Genomic DNA, 21,563 nt, shown 5'->3' with positions numbered 1-21,563 from the left:
CTGGGTTTACCCAGGCTACTACAGAACACCCACGACCTCTATCCACCTTATTTCTAGCTGCCATAATGCCTTACGTGAAGTATGCGCTTCTTCCAGTGTAATCCTCCCAGCTAGGGTTGCCAACCGTCCTTTAAAATACAGAATCGTCCCGTATTTGTAAACAAATTGTATTGAGCGAGTAAACTCCGGAGCCGCTGCTGCTCTGCCCCTCAGCCCTGGTGTCATGTTACATTCAACTACCCTAGAATACGCTTCTCATTGATTCTTGTGAGTCACGACCAATGAGAAGCACTGTCAGCGTTGCTAGAGTCAACTAAACTCTGATGACAGCACATTGAGTGAGCTATTTACATTGTATCTATACAAATGTATGCATGCCATTTGTTTTTGTTGTGTTCAGAAGATTTCATCTGAAATCTAAAATGTTTTTGCACTAATGATTTAAACTTTCATAATACCAGGTTTGTTCTATTCAAAAGAATTGCTGTTTGCACTGCTAAAAGAAAATTGAAAGAGTAGACGCGAAGTTGCATTACCTGTAGGCCTATATCAAACTACCGTTTGCACTACTGTTTATTCCTAAAATACAGCTGTTTTATTAAGAATGAGAAACTTCTATTTTGCAACGCCCAAATACAATTCTTGAATGATAATCTAGTTATAGGCTACGCGCAAAAATGCAAAAACTGATTAAATTCAGGTTTCTTTGTTTGCTTGTGTTAATAATAATGGGTAAATGGTTGCAGTTGCAGTTATGTGATTGTTAATATAAGTCCACTATTGACCCCCCCCCCCCCGTTCCTTAGTTCCATTTCAAGAAGTTGGCAACCCTACTCCCAGCACCCTCCCCCCATTACGTTGCTGACATGGACACAACATACTGTAGCCCGTCTGCGTCCGTAAACGATGTTTCAAAGCTGCAGGCGAAGGGAGCAAATCACGTCCAGCTTGGCCAAATATCCCAAGTTGTTCAAAGAGCAACAGGTTAGCAGATGTGATAGATAACATTATTACATTCCCTCAAATAAGTTGTCAAACGAGTGTTATTTTTTTGAGACATGCAACTTTTTTCAGCGTCGGAGTTTGACGAGGAAATACACTGAGTACGAGCGCCGCAGACCCTCTGCTAACAAGTAGCCAAACGTTTACAACCAGCTGCAACAATCACGCTCTAGACTGGACCTTGCACCCATAATCATTTTACAGCGGGGTATTCAAAAATAAGGTGGATACATACTGTGTCAAACAATATGAATGCTGATGTGTGACCAGACTGCCACCAAGTCACAGTGAAATGGCCATAGTTATGTCATCTGATTTATGTTCCAAGTTAATAAGCTCTTCAAAGCCTTAGACACACAAGTTTAGTGTATCGAGCAAGCCCAGTGTGAAAGAGAGCTGTGATTGCATTCAGCATGCCAATATTTATCTTAACACGCCATCTAGTGTTGTGTAAATGTATTACAAATGGATATACTACAAATGTTTTGCATGATTTGGCATCATTTATCCTAGATAGAAATTCAGGTGTAAATCTTTAAAATAAAATGAAAACGGAATTGAATATTCGTTTTTCAGATTGAAAGTAAAAATAGACGTCATCGACTGGAGAACGTCAACATGCCAGCTGAACTGCATTCAGATATACAAAGTTTAATTTATTTACAAAAATAGATATATAAATACAATAACAACCCTTAGCGTGTAAACAGAATGTGTTGTCTGTACAAATATTCAGTGTACTGTACTTTAAAAAAAGAGGGCAGATCATGAGGGTGGGGTAACAGAAAAGTGTGGGTTCAATGTCTGCGGTTTCACCAGCCGTCCAGTCACAAGAGATTTTTCAATAAATACAATAAAGTAGCTCTCCAAAATTAGTACAAGTCTAGGCCTTGTTACAACATCATACTTCTACCATGCATGTATGTATTTCGTGTCCCAACCCGGAGTTTTTGAAGATACAAAGTCTGTCCTTTAATCAGAGTACTGAGCGGTATTTACAGGCAAACATGAGCCAGACTGCACACGCGTTCTCCGGATAGGCAAACACCCGAACACGGACCGCCAGCCTCACATGGTCACCACGACAACACACTATCTCCTCACAGAATGAAGACCTGTACAAAAACCAACAACAAATACAGAGCATGTAACACCAAGTGATGTCAACATTACAGCAACATAACATTTAATTATATACTAAATTAAGACATTTAGGTACACCAGTTACAGACCTAGATATATTGAAAGCAATACGGTATATATACATTTTAAACCTCAGACATCAGTCTCAGTTATGTATACTGACACGACTATAGTGAACTGAAACAAGCCAGCTAATTTGGTGGCTTTCTGTTCATGAATACTCCATGCATGAACTAGAAATGTAAAGGCAAAGTCAAATTTCACTTACATTTTTGATCATTATTTTATGGTTTTTGTGTTGGGGAGGGATAGCTCAGATGGGGGGGAGAGGGTGTGACATATTCATGGGGCAGGGAGCCAGATGCTTGGGCTCTCTGTGTGTTGGTCAGGGCTGGTGGAGAATGTGGGGGCATCTTCACAGAGGATGTTGCCTCAATGAAATGCTAGATGGTGTTGAGACTGGATGTGTGAGCATGTATTTACTATTGCTCCATGTCACTCCAATAATGCATACAACCCAAACACAACAAAATACTGCACATGTTGATCTCAGTAGGAACATTCTCATTCCTCTTGCTTGCCCCCTCCACATCGGGGTCAGAGTTCAGGCTGAGCTAAAGACCAGCAGCCCTAGTCCTGGTACAGTAGGTAGGGCTGGGTGATATGCACCAAAAGTAATATCGATATTTTTAGGCAGAATGTCGATACACGATATACATCTCTGTAGTTCTACAAAGTGTTCAGTTGTAAGTCAAAGCCACATGTAGGGCTGGGCGATATGGACATTGGACAAAATCAAATATCACAATCTTTTTGACCAAATACTTTGATATCGATACTGTGATAATATTAGTGCTTTCTCACAATATTTACATATTGAGATTTTTGGTAAATAATCATGAGTAATGTGGATATAATGAATAAGTGGGTAAAGGCTAACAATAGAACAGCTTGAACAGTCTGGTAAGTTTAGAAAGTTACATCACTTTACTGTAATGCAGTCTTTAAAACCAGGAAAACACAACACTTACGCCATATTACAATATCCAAAATCTAGTCTCATAGGGATGTAACAATACATCACGAGATGTATCGATACAATGTAATGTGTGAAGATTAATCGATCAGATGAAAAATTAATCACAATGGGTTTTTTGTTTGTTTGACAAAGAAAAGGAAGCATTCATTGCAAAGTTTGTGGTTTGCAGTTATACCCAATCTCAGAAAAAAAGGGAATTATTTAATTGGATGAAGAAAAGATCAGAAAAAAAACAGTATAATATGACGAATATAACGAGAGATGTTCACGAGAGCAGAAAGTAGCGAGGAAAGCTGTTTTGGGGCTGTTGCTACGGCCGTAAACCGTTTCGCTCTGCCTAGCAATGGTTTACAGCTGTCGTAAATGTTTCGCTCTGCCTAGCAAGACCCAAAACAAGAAGGATGGCTTTCCACGCTACTTCACGGGGCTTTCTACACTCATGGTCTCATCTACTATTAGAGGTAAGATGTGAGGCATCAATATTACATTTAGACTGTTTAATAACAATCAAAAATCTTGCTCTTAGTTACTTTAAAGGAATCTTTTTCAGTCATAATTTGTCTGCAATCTCATTTAATCAAGAAAGAATCATGAGAGAATCGTATTGTGAACTCATGTATTGAATCATGAGTTTAATGTATCGTTACATCCCTAGTCTTATATCGCGACATCAATATACAGTAATATCGATATATTGCCCGGCCCTACTGGTAGGGATTCAGTATCTCTAAGGAACACTTCAGTCTCTCTGACCACGAGGCCAGCCTGCTGAAATATTCCTTAGAGAGCCCATGTTGGTTCTGCCACCCTCCCCTTACCTGAGACAGGTGGCGAAGGCTCTGCGAGCGTTGCGGTGCAGGAAGTGGATGGGGAAGCCTTTGAAGGTGTGTCCGTCCGGCACCGCCCTCCTCACCGCATCCTGGAACTCCTCGTTGCCACAGGAGACGCCGGTGCAGCGCTCCAGCTCGTAGGCTGCCAGGGCCGAGGACAGCAGGTAGGACAGCTGGTCGTCCCATACTGTGGCCAGCTCCAGGTCCTGGAGGGGGAAACCACAGGGCTCAGGCTGTAGATCAGTGTTTCTTCAATTACACATTATTTGGGACACAACATCTGGCTATGTTCTGATGGATAGACCACCATGTGCTAAGAGTTTAAATATGTAGTCAAGAAGCAGGGTCCAGAGATTACATTTCTCTCATTCAGGTTCTCAATCAGCCTCTCCTCTACAGATCCATTCCAGAGTACAGGAACATTCATTCAGAGAGTATTGACTTTACTAGCCCAATTAACCAAACTGTATCAATGGCTAAATGATCTGTTAAAATAATAATAATAATAATAATAATAATAATAATAATAATAATAATAATAATAATAATAATAATAACAATAACAATGTTATTATTAATAATAATAATTTACGTAATTAATTTATGGTTACCAGTAAATTTGTAAAAAATAAATAAAAATGAATTAATTAAAGGTATACTATGCAGCTGTTTAATAAAAAGAAATATATATATAGATGCATACAAAATATTTCCCTATCAATCATCACTTAGGGCCCATTGGAATTGTGTGTGTGTGTGTGTGTGGGGGGGGGGGGGGGGGTGTTTATATGGAGCGACACTGCCCTCTGCCTGTTTTGGCAATGTTTTGCTTTTCCGGGACGTTTTTGGGACGTTACATTGTATAGAGGTCCACGTGGGGGTCCAGCCAATGACATCGTTCACAGCGCAATAGCCAGCCAATAGCATCGCTAAGATGTTCTCAGACCAGAGTGGAGTCACCCCGGACTAAAACCAGGAAATACATCTCATTCCCTGATCGATGTTTGAGCTGTTTGCAGCTCATCCCTCGATGGTTTGAAGGTATGTGTGTGTTTATTTGTGTTTTTATAGCATAACCACTGTGGAACGTTTAATCCCTGTGTTTGAACGGTTTATCGGCACTCTCTCTCTCCACATAAACACAACCTCGCTCGACCACATGAACACAGAACACAGCAAAACAATGTCCTATCACTAAAATACACACAGGGCGCAGCGTCTCTCAACATAAACACACTGCCACACTATTATATGGGCCAGAAGTGATCGTTTTGAGGGGAAACCTTTTTAAATTATATAATCTTTTTTTGATGAAATCCTACCTTTAAATATTATTGTGTACTCTGTTAAATGATGAAGTGCTTACTCAAATAACTTTTAACTTCTTATGTAGTTTCAGAATAGGTTGGATCACGTTGTGTAATTTAATCTAATTTTGAAAGGGAAAGTTTAGGATCGTTGGACCTATATATTATGTTCTAAACGACGCATTAGTATTGCTGTGCTAAAAGGTGATATTTGGCCCATAGAGAGGGCCTATTTGAACCATAGCTGTCATCGGTTGCAACGTTCTGAACAGCTTTCTCTCTGAGCAGAGTCTGTAGGTGAGTGAAACATAATGTGAAAATTCAAAGTGTCTAGACACCGTGTTTTACCTTCCTGTGCTCAGACACCAGGTAGCGCATCTCCAGCTCCAGCTGGTGGCTGGCAGCGGCAGGCTCCAGAGAGGGAGCACAGAGCGGAGGCAGAGGGGGCAGAGAGGTGGACTTCAGAGCCTCCTCGCTCATCGCCTTCCACCGAGACTGGTTCTGAAGGAAAGACCAAGAGAATGTTTCAAATATAGACATTTAGGTGACTATTACTTTTGTTTTTTTTGTGTGTGTTTTTTTTTAAATCCAGGATAAGTTGACTGAGCAGGCTTGCACATTGGTGTTGGATGAGTTAAATGGTCTATACATCGGTGGTGGATGAGTTGAAAAACAATTAGGAACCACAAGATATAAAGATGAGAATAGTGAAATACATCAAAGCAAGCCAATAAAAAAATGACTTATTCCTCACTGAAACGCTCAAGTTGAAACAAATACAAATTAAATTGACTTAGGGAGGATGGCAGCTCCCATCCCACCTACTCAGTTTTAGGGGGAAACAGTGAGGTACACTGCGCTCCTACCTGGAAGTCAAAGACACAGAGCTCCACAGCATCAGATGGCTGGCAGTTGGCCAGGAAGTTGTGGTGGTTGAAGACGCAGCCCACGGTGCGGTAGGGGGAGGAGGGTTTGGGCTGGGGCGCTAGGGGCGGGGCATCGGGATCTATGGCCTGGTGCAGGTACCTGACCATAGAAACGGAAAACAATCCCACTCGATTCAAATCAATTGTGGTTTGGCCCAAGGCCTAACTGCCCACCAAATTTCACAGAAATCTGTTGATACATTTTTGAGCTATCCTGCTGACAGACAGACAGACAGACCGACCGAACTAACTAAAAATTAACTAACTAACAAGGGCAAAAACATAATGGCTTTTTCTGAGGCAAAGAATTACTGATATTTAATCACAATAAAGTGAGCTTCTATGAATTTCTTTTGTTGAATGAATGAATGAATGAATGAATTGAATGAATGATTTTATTCGACCAAATAAAAAAGACAATACACCAACAAGCATACAGTATAAAATAATTAGTCAGGATTTCACAATGAAGTCGTCAAACTTATTTCGATAGAGACAGTCGACATGTCTAGGAACACCCACAAAATGTTATATGGCTGGCACGCGCGCGAGTGGGGTAAAACCGCCCATATATCAATAGGCTGACTCACCAAAGGAAGGTACTGCGGCTCTAAACGACAGCTTTTGGGATTCTAGAGCAGAACACAAGATGTCTGCTCAGATGTGCGTTTACTGCAGTGGTTAAATCCCCGATCGTGTCTGCCTGGGCTGGGCTATCAGCTAAATTCTAACTTTGCTGAATGGATAGAACGGGGGATTTACCCCACCCTGACCACGCCCCCAGGCAGGCTGAGCCAGCTAACCCAGCGTCTATGACGAGACATCGCCTTAACCTATTGTGTTGGTTTTTGCAATTACAAAAAATGCAAAAATTTGGAAGGCCTGCCTAAAGGGCAGTTTATAGTACAATTGCAATTGATGATGGTCGCCACCGACCATGATCATATTTTAGAATATCACGGCATGTCCAATGGACATCAACATCGATGATAGAATATGATCATGGTCAGTGGTGACCATCATAAATCATACATTGATGTACACTCACACCCCTCTTTGGAATAGGCCTCTTCTAATTCTTCTTCAATGTTGAAAGCATCCATTACATAAATCTCACTGATGCATTACATTTACTAATACACCAAGTCCAATGGGACTATCCCTCGTGCTATTTGGGAGAGCCCCTTTGTAGAAACCTAGTTTGGGTGTGAGGGTTTAGAAGGGGATGGCGAGAGTGGTCATTAGTTATGAAGTGGCTACCTCCCGTCACAGTGTGTCTGTAAAACAACAACATACTGCGGTAAAGAAAAACAAATCTGACCTGTGTGCGGTCAGGCTCTCCCAGAAGGTGATCGTCCCGTCGGTGCCGCGGGTCAGGACCCAGGTGTGTGGCCCTACCTTGGCTTTGGTGCCCACACACACATATGCATCCAGGCCAAAGCCCAGCAAGAGGCTGCACAGCAAGGTGGCGTGGTCCTCACAGTCTCCCTGTAGGCAAAACAATGGGGCAAACATAACTCTTTGATGCCTCCAGTGGGGAAATGTGGAAACTGTCACCCACATCACATTTACCATCGATAATGCACTGATGACGGCTCTTACAGTCATAATAACACATTTTGTTTTAAACATTAACTCATTGAGTGCCAAGGACGTCGATCGACGTCAAAGTAAATAGTGACGTAGAGTGCCAAGGACGTCGATCGACATCAAATGCGTTTTTTGACGGTGGGACGTGGATCAAAGCCTCAGGCATCTCCTGTACAAATATTGTAGCTATTGAAGGTGTATAACCTATTTTACGGACTCACTAGGTGGCGACAGTGCTCTCCAGATTAGAGAAAGGTCTGGAAAACAGCAGGAAAAAGCGTGTGTTAGTGTGGGGAGGAGTTTGCAGCTGAGGGGGGGGAGAGGGGGGTGGGGCACGCAGGCACCACACAACTACACCACGTCACTACATCAGAAAATATTATCTTCAGAGTCAGTGAATGTGCTTGAAATGCTTAATTTCACAAAAGGCGGAATAACTCAGCTTCTAATTTGAAACGCCTGTATTTGCTCAAAACGACCTATCTTCTCCGGCTCATAACTAAAGAACGGAAAATGGTATCAATAAACTTTTTTTTGCTGATGATACAATAGAGTCAGCTCGTTCTTTGTGCGTGTTCGGTGTTTAATATCACACAATATTCTGTGGGCCTCGAGAAATCACTGAAAACGCTCTGAAACTCTGGCACTGGGAGCTTCCGTTCTCCAAAAGTGGCTGGCACTCAATGAGTTAAAGGAGAACTTCACCGAAAAACAATGCAGATTTAATTGTTTGCACATGATCGCACACATATCTGAAAACTTTTAACAGTTTTGCAGACATTCATTTAGTTTGACATTTATTGAGAGTTGATTTTTGATTATTTGAGTTAAAGCCCCAATCAGTAACTTTTTCACCTTAATATTTTTCACCTTAATATAACAGCTTTTTAGTCATTTAATATGATCCAGTGTATTCTAAGAAGTAGAATGTTGCCTCTATTGGTCCCACAGCGCCCTCCAAAGGCATCTCCTGGGACTAAGCATTTTTGTGCCGGCGTCCCGGAGGCAGCATGTACGGCATACTGCGCATGCGCTGTGTACAGCTGAAGCGGTGTTCAGTAAAACAAGGAAGCAACTCGGTGTGGATTTGCTACAAAAATGACGTTTCACGTAAATATAGATTATTATTTAATCACGTGGCGAGTACCCGATGTCACATACATGTACATAGAGCTTTCTGGCGCTGTGTTTTGTTGACTTTGAACGGCGATATTGATACGATACTATTGCACCCAGAGGGCGCAGTTTCTCCAATAGCAAAACTTGGAAAAGTTGCTGAATGGGGCTTTAAGTTGTGGACCAGTGATATCATTTGTGCATGAATGACATCACTGGTCTACAACTAAACTCAAATCAACTCAATAACTATCAAACTAAATTAATGTCTGCAAAACTGTTTACATTTTTCAGATATGTGTGAGATCATGTGCAAAAAAGATCTGCATTGTTTTTGTACAAAGAAATACATCTGCATTGTTTTTCCGTGAAGTTTATTCAACTTTCTCCAGTAAACCGTGAGTCATGAACCTTTGTGGAGCTGTGAGAGGTTGAGACAGGTTCTTTTTCACACTCTAGTTTGTCCTGGTGTCTCAGCAGGGTCAACTGTAACCCATGTACTCACAGTGCTGTGCATTCCAATTTAGCTTGTGCCCTTTGTTGTGTACCATCTGACATCATCCCACATTTACTGTCACTCTCCACCACATTCTCTGGAATGCTGTAAAGATTTGGGGTCAAACCAGATCAAACCTTGCCTTACTTCACACATAGACTTTTAATTGCATCTCTCTTCTCTTTCCTGCACATTTATAAACAGATTTGTAAAACCTTAAAGTCGAACTGAACCCGTTCGTCACGTGCATATGAGTCCGTTTCAGACTGAAAACATAGTTTGTCTAAGATGACAGGTTGAGAGGCGGGTCATAGTATCATGTCGATGATTTTATTTGACAATTCTGGGCACTGGATTGGGTTTTGGCCAATCCTGGCGTGTTCCGCCTCCAAATCGAGTGGGATTCAGTGTGTCGTGGCGCTCCCCTCGGGAAGAGCCTTTTGACGGGAGGTTAGTGGCTGAGTGGAGCTCAGCGAGCCGCAGGCAGCCAGCTGCCTTCGTGTTGCCGAGCGGAGAGTGCAGACCGTCGGCCTGGAATCTCCGAGGTGCAACCCCTGACAACCAAGCTCTCGGATGCGCGTGCCATTATCGCTGCTGTAAATACAATATCCCTGGAATGCGCGTTTTAACGAGCCAGTTACATTTCTTTGCATTCTTAGAGATGATAGTTTTTGTTTTTTGTTCATGTTTCTAACAATTGGCCAAGTTAGTAGTTAGTTTATGGGATAGGAATTCTGCCAGATGACAGGCACTAGGCACCATTTTCTACTTCATTTGGAAGAGAAAATTATCCTGAAATGAAGATTTGATTGACAGCTGCATGATATGATTGGTTGAAATGGGGTAGAAATTTGATAGTACTAGGTGACGTCAGCAAACTGTACATTACTGTTATCAATGAAATCTTGAAAAATGAACTTTTGATGTGAAAAAGTGTGAAAAACTAAAGAAATTAGATTGTTGTGATTTTTTTTGCATACATTATTAAATAGGTGCACTGTATACCCAAGTATTTGAACTAAAAGAAAATAAGTCATTTTTGGGTTCAGCTCGACTTTAACCAGAAATACAATGTCCCCTTCTCACAGCAACCAAAAGTGTTGAACACACACGTCTGCTGTAAAGGAAACGTTGTTGTCAAACTGTCTGTGACAGTAAGCAACTCTTATTTCAGTAGTACAACTTTTCCAGTAAAGAGGCCTGGGTTGAGCTGGGGACTTGCTGGCTTGGGCTGTGGGGAAGTCACAATGATAGATGTTCCCCAGAAGTGCTAATATGGACGGCAGCGTCAGAGCAGGCTGGGGACTGACGAGGCTAAATTAATTTCCCCTGGAATGAAACTCATAAATCACAGTTGACAAGGGCCACTTTGTGAGAGTTGTGTTGTGTCTGTCTGCCAGCCACTCACAGAGGAGGGGAGGAGAGGCAGGGAATATTTATCCTGTGGTGGTCTGGGAAATTCCCCAGTATCTCATCTACAGATGAAAATGCATCAGTCAGTCAACTCTGCGCAAATCCCTCTTTCTTACAAACGATACAATCAGCTGTGTTCATGAATGCACAAGAGAGTAAAACCAGCTAAACTCGCCTGCGTATTTGCGCAATAGAGTTTATCCAGCTTTTTGGGGTGACATAAATCTTTGTGACATTAAAGGTATACTATGCAATGATTTCATAAAAAAGAAAAAAAACGTTATTTACACAAACGTTTTAATAATAATAATAATAATAATACATATGACGCTTTTCTAATTACTCAAAGACGTTTTACATACAGTATAACATAAAACGTACACAAATACAGAACAAAAACAAATATGGGGGTTGCAAAAAGAAAAAGGAAGGTGGAGGTAGAAGTCAGATATTGTAGGCTTTCTTGAAACGGTGGGATTTGAGTTGGTTTTTGAAAGAAGTGAGTGTGTCAGAGTTACAGATGTTAAGGGGCAGGGAATTCCAGAGGGTTGGGGCAGCAATGGCGAAGGCTCTGTCCCCCAAGGTGCGGTACTTGGTCTTGGTAATGGTTTTCCCTCTCAATCATCACTTATGACCCATAGAATTTTGTGGCGGTGTGTTTATTTATTTATTATTGCTACTTTTTAACTTGTAGTAGTACCAGGTAGTAATAGTGCTAGTATTATGGAAAGACAGAGCATTATTATAATAATATATTGGCACTGGACATTTCTACTCATTACATCTGTTAGATATGTCCACACTTTTAGATATGTCCACACTGTTTACACAGTTTGACAGAGGAAAGAAGAATTATTAACAAAAACAATATCACTGCGTGCTTCAAGCTAGGCCAAATGGAGTTTGGATGCGTGCCTTTTACTTACTCTACAGCCTTATGTGCCAGAGATCATTTAAAAAAGTAATATAGCTAACACTTGTTGAAACTCCTCACTTCAGGATCTCAAAAGACATCTCTTGTCAGATGTCACACAAAAGAGAATGTATCTATATTATAGATAAATTGTTTGTTTCTCCAAGGATGGAGTTGTAGCAGCGGGGCTGAAGCACGCACGGTTAGTGCACGTGCAAGATTTTTTTCTGCAAAAACAAAAAGCATTTTGCTTGCAAAGCGCACCCTGCCTAGTCCTGTCCTGTCTAGTGGGAGATACAGGGCCCTATCATCACAAAGGCGGTAATTTTGCATTACCGCGCGTTTTGCGCTGGAATAACACTGTGCAAAGCCCTAATTGTGGGCGTGTCGGCCCGCTGCGCTTGGCGTCATCTCGGTGCAAACCTCCATATAGGCGTGTTTATGCCCAAAACAGTATTCACACGTGTGAGCTCATGTCCAGTCCACTCCCCTTAAAAGCCACAGTCACGTCTGTGACAGCAGCTTCTTTCTTGCTGAGTGCCATGGGCAAGCAGAGGGACAGTGACAGAGAGAGAAAAGAGAGATGGGGAGAGCAAGAGAGAGAGAGAGAGAGGGGAGGGAACGAGAGAGAGGGAAGAGAGAGGGGGAGATTCATTCTCTGAACCAGTTTGGATTCAGATAAACCATTAGAAACTAACGAAAATGTATGCTGATGGAATTATCCATTTGAAACACACCAAAGGGGTGCCACGCAGTTATGCAGTGAATATCCCCATGTCCCAAAGCGTGCGCTTACTGTAATTAGTAATTTTGTTCATATAGGCTTTAACATACACATTGAAAAATATGAGTTTCTTTAATAAGGTAGGGATGTGTGAGATTTTAATTCTAGCCTATTTCAATCTACTGTTACCTCACACCACAGACCTGTATGGTCAGGAATTATGTAGCCTAATAAAACCATGACAAACAAATTCTCATTTTTAAATCAAGGTGACACTGGACAAACGTTTCAAGGATTCCTCTATGGAGCAAAGTGCGGACTATGTACCACTGACTTCAACCACACCTACTTTACCAGGGAGGGAGGGAGGGATGGTCATTTGGGGTTCATCCTCAGGCCTTATGTCTGTGTCTTTGGGGATGAGGATTAAGCAGTCAAGCAAGGACACAGATGAGTGGAAAATGTGAGTCCTTCTATGTTGTAGCTGTATTATTACCTTGCCTCTACACAGGAAAGCCATTAGAGTGCACCACTGCTCCTGCTTGCCTCCTCCGACCATGGGGGCCTTTTCGTGGGCCAGCAGGCTGACGAAGCGGGCCGCCTGCCGGGGGCTCTCCAGGAGCCGGCCGGCCCGCAGGACACGCACGTATGAACACACCGGCCTGTTGACGCCATTCTCATCCTGCAGAGCACACAGATGCACACCCACATTTGCATCGGCCCTCACAAGGTTTCTTCCCTAGATCGGGAGTTTTTCCTTGCGTGCATCTAGGGGACCCTGCGTGGCGTGCCAAGACCTGCCGGTCAGGTGGTGGCGTGCGGGTGCACGGATGGGCTGTGCTGTGCCCCGTGTGTGTGTGTGTGTGTGATGGGCTGTGCTGTGCTGTGTGTGTGCTGTGTGTGTGTGATGGGCTGTGCTGTGTGCTGTGTGTGTGTGATGGGCTGTGCTGTGTGTGTGTGTGTGTGTGTGTGTGTGTGTGTGTGTGAGATGGGCTGTGCTCCGTGGTCCACAGGGTAGCAGGTAGGTTAGGACAGTGGTTCTCAAATGGGGGTCCGTGGCACTTTGCCAGGGGGTCCGCGAAAAGTTTTCAAGTAAATTTTTTTTTTTTTTTTTTTTTTTAATAAAATGCTACATGTTACTTATTCCTTCTCAAACTACTTCCTACATGGTGCTAGTCTATCAAAATATCTTGGCTGTCATTGATTGTGTTGCATAGTGGTTTTCTGTACTGTTGACAAATTGTGATATTGTAAGTCGCTTTGGATAAAACAAGTGTCTGCTAAATGACGTAATGTAAATGTAATGTAATAAAAAAAAAATATATATTTTTTTTTTGCAAAATCTTCATAGTTCAACGAAAATAGTTTATGCTTTAAATCTAAAATGGTTCATGGATTACATTCTAATAACAAACCTATCAAATTAAAAGTCAAGCACGTTACCGTGGAAACAATTAAGCTTAGCCCAAAATCACAAATCAGAATGAGGGGGTCCCCGGTATATTTTCTATCTTGTAAGGGGTCCTTGGCTGAAAAACATTTGAGAACCTCTGGGTTAGGATATGATACGGTAACTTAGGTTAGGTGGTACATTACTTAGATTCTTTAGTTGGTAAGTCAAAGTGGGGTCTGCGGACCCCCAGGGTTCCTTGAGAGGGTTCCAACCCAATTCCAACAAATGAGAGAATGTATGACTATTTTGGTCATGGGTTTCATACACTTTCTGTAATAAAACATCTACAAGTGTGATGATCCTCCCACTCTCCTGGCCCCGTCTTACAGGAGCCTGGTGTTAGGTTTGTTAGGCTGATTGGGTGCACCTGGGCCCAGGGAGAGGTGGTGACATGAAAGTGAGTGAGAAAAGGAGAAAATACTATACTATCTCTATTCACTCTCTACTACGCTGTCTTCTCTCCTCCCTCTCTCTGCTCTCTTCCCTTCCCTCTCTTCTCTTGATATGCTTGTATTTTATAAGCTTTATATAAGTTGTTCAATCCTGTTCATTGATTGTGCTTAGCTAGATTTACCGAGACACATTCTCTATCAAGCCCTCTGAGACATGCTTGTGAATTAGGTCTATACGAATAAACATAATTTTTGAATCAAAGGGAGTCAAAGAGGAAGGTAGTGGGCTTCGTAATCCCTGGATTGGCTAGAAAAACAAGAAGCTTTCTAACCAAACCATGAAAAGACTACCTCCTTCAGAAGCCAAATGAGCCAATAAATAAGATTGTTTACATTACATTGAATGATTACATTACATTATGTCATTTAGCAGACGCTTTTATCCGACTTACAATAACACATTTTGTCAGCAATAGAGAAATCAACTATGCAACACAGTCTATGACAGCTACAAGTTCTGAAGGAATAGTGCTAGTGGGAGTTTTTTTTTGAGAGAGAGAGAGAGAGAGAGAGAGAGAGAGAGCGAGAGAGAGAGAAAGATGTTAGTTCAAAAAGGGCCCAGATGGAGCCTGAAAAGGTGTGTTTTTAGTCTTTGCCGGAAGATCGGCGAAAGATTGTTCTGAGAAATTCCCAGGTGTGTGTGTGTACTGTACATGTGTGACACTGTCCCTGTATAAAAACATGTATGGGATGCCTGTATAATAGTTTCAGCTTTTCTACAACCCAAAGCACTAGAAATGAAAACTCACACCAACCTGTGCAAAGATCTTGACCATTTTGGATTGGTGTGACGGGCGGATCTCAAGGAACTCCCTCCACCACTGTTTGGCATAAACCAAGAACAGCCGCTCCTTCTCTGCAGTCTTCTGCCGTTCCAGTGATTGCTGGATGGGACATGTACCATGATGTCAAAAAATAAACAGTCTGATGTAGCTATCACCAATGCTGCAATCTAGGATAGGTGATAATGTAGAAAGCAACTTGAATGTTATAGATTGAATGCAGATATGTGATTAAAGTGCACGTCCCATCACAGATGTATCTATTTGGGAAAACAGAGGCTTGAAACACAACAGTATTACTTAACTACAGTAGTACATTTATGAGTCAATTAATTCTGGGAATATTGCTAAGGACTTCATTAATTCCCTCATGAATTAATTATTCCATAGTCAGTTTGTCCGATGAATAAATTAAGGACAAATTAACAGAAAAGAGACAGAAAGGTAGAGAGACTCCAGTATCCTGACCTGTGTAGAGATGATGTCAGCGCTCAGAGTCTCTAAAAGAGGAGGGTAGAGCTCCAGACTGACATTGAAAACACCAGCTGGCACTTTACATTCACTTCCTGGTGGCACACGCACGCACGCACACACACACACACACACACACACACACACACACACACACACACACACACACACACACACACACACACACACACACACACACACACACACACACACACACACACACACACACACACACACACACACACACACACACACACACACACACACACACACACACACACACACACACACACACACACACACACACACAGCTGCTGTTAGTGAAAGCTGTTGCCATGTCAGTGAGAGCTGTGAACAGACTGGCAAACAGCAGAGGTTTTCCACATATCTTGTGTTTCCATCATTCACTTACTAATTAACAATGTTACACAAATTTAGCAGCTTAACTGATTTTACACACACCTTACGGTGCAACCTAGACACATCATCAGTGATGTAACCTGGGGTCAACAGGTGTTTCGGGTCTCTCAACATCATACACCCTCGTCCAGGTGACCCAGCCAGGGATGATCAGTCCCCGACTTGTGCCTAGGTAGCTTGTGTGGATCACCCCTTTTGATCCACAGCCATCTTGATGCCTTCTCAGCAGCATCAGTGATGTTCCTGATGGCTCTCTTGCTGTGCAGTCCCCTAATACCCAGCAGCTTGAGGGCCCTGCAGAGCGACTGGCCGGCGAGTCCTCAGCAGCCGACCTCGATGGGGTCTTCCATCCCCTGCTTCAGCCTTCACCTGCGAGCTCCTCGTACTTGGCTGTCTTTCTCCCAAACGTCACCTCCATCCGGTCTTCCCAGGGCACAGTCAATCCCAGCAGGTCCACCTGCCTTTATGATTCTGACACAAGAACCATGTCAGGCCTGAGCGTGGTCACTGCTATGGTTTCCGGGAATTTGAGCTGTCTCCCCAGGTCGACCTTCAGCTGCCAGTCCCGAGCTGTTGCCAGGAGAGGTGTGTTGGGTGTGTGCGCTGTTGTGGCTTCTCTCCGGCTTTGACAAAAGCCACGGAGTGCTTCGCTGGTTGTTGCGGCCTAGTGAGAGAAATCCCTGCGCTGATGGTCTCTGCAATAACCCTCAACACCTGGTCGTGGCGCCACCGATAATGTCCCTCTCCTAGGGCTTTTGGGCAGCAGCTCAGGATGTGTTCCAGGGATCCTCTTTTCTGGCACAGCGGGCATGCAGGGGCTTCTGCCAGGCCCCTGAGGAGAAGAGGTTGGTTGGGCTGGGAAGGACATCGTAGACTGACTGGATAAGGAATTTGATCCGGTGTGGCTCAGCTTTCCACAACTCTGACCACGAGGTCTTCCGGTCCATTGCCTGCTCCCATCGAGTCCATGCCCCTTGCTAAAAAGTTTATTTGCTGGCTATGAATTTGTGAAAAGTATATTTCTGGTCATTTCTACTTCACTATTTCAGATGGTGCTATTAGTACTCCAGCAGGCTGATAACTGATCTTTAGAGGGTTTTATTGACCAACACTTGTATAATTGGTAGCTAGGGCTGGGTATCGGGAATTTGATACCGTGAAATAACCAAGTACCAAGTAGTATCAAAACTTCTCCAGCCAAACTATACCTGCATTCAATCCTTTTTGTACACAGATCTAGAAAAAAATGCCTATTTGTATGGTTATAGTAGCGCAGCAGCTACAACCCATATACAGTCTGTGGTGGTTAAGTCTATCGCAGCAGCTACAACCCATATACAGTCTGGTGGTTAAGTTGAGCGGGATCAATCGGTAAAAAGGTATAGAATGAAGTACTCTATTGGTATGGTATGGTATTGGCAGTGATTTGATGAGATAACTACATTCAGTCATGTTAGCTAGTTAGTTAGCTAGTTTTTAATAATGTCTCAGACTATATTTCAATAATGAAGACTACCTCCCCTAGCAATGCCTAATCAACCATCCCATTCATTGATTGCATGTCCTTTCATTCATCTCTCTCTCCCCTCTGCAGTCAATGCCCTGTTCAGGTTATATCACTGATTCATTGATATGTATGCCCCATTCATTCCTTGTCCAGTCACAGTCTTCCACGCTGGCCTGCTGGCCAATCACTTAACTGGAGAGTATATCAGATCCCATGCACCTACTGGTTGTAACTAACCTTCTCCTGTTAGAGAATTCCCTATGGGGGGGAATTCTCTAGCCTATAACTCACTGACGTCCTCCTCATGTCTCAGGAGAAGTTAAGTTAAGTTAAGTTATCCTTTATCCCCGTGGGGAAATTCATCCTCTGCATTTGACCCATCCTCTAGTAGGAACCTTCCTAGAACTAGGAGCAGTGGGCAGCCACAGTGCAGCGCCCGGGGACCAACTCCCAGTTCTTTTACCAGTGCCTTGGTCAGGGGCATAACCCTAACATACATGTATTTGATGGTGGGAGGAAACCGGAGCACCCGGAGAAAACCCACACAAACACGGGGAGAACATGCAAACTCCACACAGAAAGGACCTGGGACGGACCGGGGTTCAAACCCGGGACCTTCTTGCTGTGAGGCAACAGCGCTAACCACTGAGCCACCGTGCCGTCATCATATCATGGAAATGATACTTTCATCTGAAACACAACCACTCTTCCATTGAGTTACAGTAGAGTGATCCTTCCTCACCCACTCCCATCAGCTCCACAGCGATGCCGGTCTTCCCACTGAGCGAGCTGAGGACGGTCCTCCAGTCCAGGAAGTAGGAGGAGACCAGTGTCGTCTCACTGGAGGTGTCCGTCTTGATCAGCACCAGGTGTACCGGGTCACAGATAGACAGCATGGTGGTGGCATCCGCCATCTTACTTCCCTCTCCTGCAATCTCATCATTATACAGACTGCATTCATCAATAGGTTTAAAGTAATAATCTGCAACATTTTCATATTTGCCACTCTGGAATAGTTTAATAGACAACACGTCACATACCCATGCCCTCTCTATGGAGTTCTAAGAGGAAGCCCTCTTGCAGATCCGGTTCACAGGCACACGTCACCGGCTTTGAGCGAAACCTCTGCTTACGGAAGTGCAAGAAGAGTGTAAAGGTTGCGCAGACCTGACCGGGTAAGGGCTCAGGCTCCTGGAGGTGCTCCAGAAAGGCCTTCCCACCAAGCACTTGGAGATGCAGGTACCGCCAGGCTGGGTCAATGTTGGCTGAAAGGAAAAAGAAAACATCTTCACTATCATTTCAAACACAAACTAGGACATCTGATGTGAATGAGAGTAAGCCATGCCATTATCTGGTTTCATTTGAGCTAGTAAATTACTTTTCTTACTTTTCTTCAACTGAGTCAGGTCTTTATCAATGAAGTGAGCAGCAGATTTTGAAGGAGGTCCTTTGTCGGTGTCTGTCGGTACTTCCTAGCAAATCAAACCAACATAAGTACAGAGTGGTCAGCACAGGTGATTTGAAAAGGATTGCACATTCATTCATTAACAACACTCAATCAAAGGTTTCGCTATAGATATCCTTAATAAAATTGAGGATTAGTTATCTTGAACTGGGTTTGATTCAATCAATTTGGTGAGAATTATTTGTATTCAAATAATGAAAATATTGATAAGTGGCTCTTTCCAAAAGTTAATTTAAATTCTGAATTAAAGTGAGTAAAGTATAGGACGAATCAGCGTGACATCACAACCACCCAGAAATGCGGAACCCTGCAGCAGTTAGCTAGTATGAGTTGTGCCAAACAAACGTTAATATCTCAAAAACTATACATCACATCGCTTATATTTTGACATTCTGAGTGAGAGCAGAAGTAGCTCAAGAGTCTGATGTATAATATATGCATGTTGTGTTAAAGTTGTGTGAACTGTCGCAGTTTTTAAAATGAAGTGAATTTAGTAAACAGCACAGCCGGCTAGAGTGAGACACTCAAGGCTGGCTCCATAGGGTCCCATTACAAAGTTACAGCAGAAAAAGCCAGCACACAAAATGTCATTTTAGTGACATTTTGTGTGCTGGCTTTTTCTGCTGTGACTTGATATTGCATGTGCCCTGCACCGGAGCTGTATATTTTTTGGAGTGTGCTCGCTGTTCACTTTTCCCATTACAAAGTTACCCGTTTCCACCCAGTGACGCCGTTTGTTTACCAAAATGCTGATCAGCTGATCCCTCGTATATAAATCTGAAAATTGCCTGTCAATGTTGCACAACCTTGGCAATGTGTAGGTCCTTCACCACGTCATCTATGATGCCCCTGCACTGCAGAGCATGTAGGAAATCAGCCTCAGAGAGAGTTTGATGTCCTGAACCCTGATCCTCCCTCACAGTATCAGCCAGCACCTCCCGGATCTTCCCATGGATATCCATCTGGCAAACAAACAAACAAACAAACAACACTTATGTACTTAAGTATCAATTGCAGTGAACAATTTAGAATGAATCTATCCTCTAAATAGCTTATCCTTCTCTCAGTTACAGGAAAACCCTGAAATTATCTTACCTTGTGTCAGTTAGAAGTAGAAAGGAACATACGACGAGGCACAATTGTCTCAGTCAGTTGACGACATTGTTTTAGTACCTACCTAACAGTGTAACTCTCAGCACTGCTCATTTGTCCCTATCATTCAAGACATTCTTGGAAGTCTGCATGAGTCCCCGATAGCAGGGGGTCCCACACTTTATAGGCATAGAACACAGACTCCTATTGGGTAAGAATGCATACGTTAATGCTTTTATGAAATATTGATTTTTTGTTTATTTTGGTGTTTGTTTATGGTTGTGAATGATTTAACCCTTGATCAGATGGTTGTGAAGCTATAGCTATATAGAGACGAAAGTGATGCAGCAATTGGCTCACCTTGATCAGATGGTTGTGAAGGATTTAACTCTAAGTATATATCGAGATGAAAGCGATGGAGTAACTTTGCTCACCTTGATCAGATGGTTGTGAATGATTTTCTTCAGCTCATAGGCTTTATCGGGAGGCAGAGACATGAGCCCTGGCAGACTTCAATACGATCCTTCTGGAGCTAACGTTAGCAGTTGGGGTTACGATGAGTAACGAGGAATAACGGTGTTTTGTTACTTGCTATTTGTTACTAGTAGGCAATGGTATTCGACATAAAAACAAACAAACAAACACAACGAAGTCCTGACAGAACAGAAACAACTGTCAGTCAAACTTTAAACTGTGGCGGAAAAGCAAGCGGGAATAGGTCCAGACCTCCGGTGCCTGAAAACCTGCTCTGGTAAAAACCAAAATATAACAATTTACGCCTAAAACAAAAATAATGTGTCTCGAATATTATCTATTAGTTGGACATTTGATTGCAATGTTTATTTCATATTTTTCTTTCAGTTAACGTAACATTTGACATTTCATTCAGGAATTGGAACGTCAGCTCTCATCTGTCGTCATCGATCTGCGACAATGCGACAATCAGGACCAGCTTGTATTTTTTTTTAATCAACTTTATTAACTAGTTATTTTTTTTACCAAGTGACAGGGCTGTAAATTATAAGTGTAAGGACGTTGTAGCAATGGTTGTAGTTTATGTGCTGGATTATTTGAATGGGAACTCCCTGCAGGTGATCGATCAGAACCACAAGATGTCTTTATTTGGGCAATCTAATACTCATTTATATCCGGACATCTATGACATCACAACTGCTCAAGTAACATCACATTTGACATAATCGATGACCTCACATTTGCTCGAGGAACATCATAAATGACCTCACAATTGCTCGAGTGACATCACTGATGATGGTCCACGACATGATCCTGAGGCTGGTTGGAATCAGGTGTTTGCTCGCATGTCCATGTGTATGTTCTCATCAGTTGGTATGAGGGCCTTTTCTACAATAAGATTACCGTATTTTGATGTTACATCAATCAGATCATTTTAGAACAGCATTT

General features: G+C 42.7%; 1 protein-coding gene across 2 annotated transcripts; it reads right to left on the bottom strand.

Annotated features, from left to right (window-relative positions):
• Window positions 1-1,831: 1,831 nt before the first annotated feature.
• On the bottom strand, window positions 1,832-20,717 carry cep76 (centrosomal protein 76). Of its 2 annotated transcripts, none has more exons than XM_083639178.1 (13): window positions 20,576-20,717; window positions 19,853-20,011; window positions 18,972-19,047; window positions 18,625-18,849; window positions 18,327-18,512; window positions 15,655-15,752; window positions 15,160-15,288; window positions 12,996-13,181; window positions 7,569-7,735; window positions 6,188-6,347; window positions 5,670-5,822; window positions 4,003-4,220; window positions 1,832-2,117 (listed from the first exon to the last, which is right to left on the bottom strand). In XM_083639178.1, the coding sequence occupies exons 1-13, from the start codon at window positions 20,636-20,638 to the stop codon at window positions 1,979-1,981; spliced, it is 1,959 nt and encodes a 652-aa protein (XP_083495304.1). In that variant the 5' UTR covers window positions 20,639-20,717; the 3' UTR covers window positions 1,832-1,978. The 2 variants fall into 2 exon arrangements, with proteins under 2 accessions (XP_083495304.1, XP_083495303.1); XM_083639177.1 differs by having other exon boundaries at window positions 18,972-19,056; window positions 19,856-20,011.
• Window positions 20,718-21,563: the final 846 nt, after the last annotated feature.

The sequence above is a fragment of the Poromitra crassiceps genome (assembly GCF_964638095.1).
Source record: "Poromitra crassiceps genome assembly, chromosome: 1".
NCBI classification, from domain to species: Eukaryota; Metazoa; Chordata; class Actinopteri; order Beryciformes; family Melamphaidae; genus Poromitra; species Poromitra crassiceps.
The sequence above is the reverse complement of the archived record's forward strand: the minus strand, read 5'-3'. Positions and strand labels throughout refer to the sequence as shown.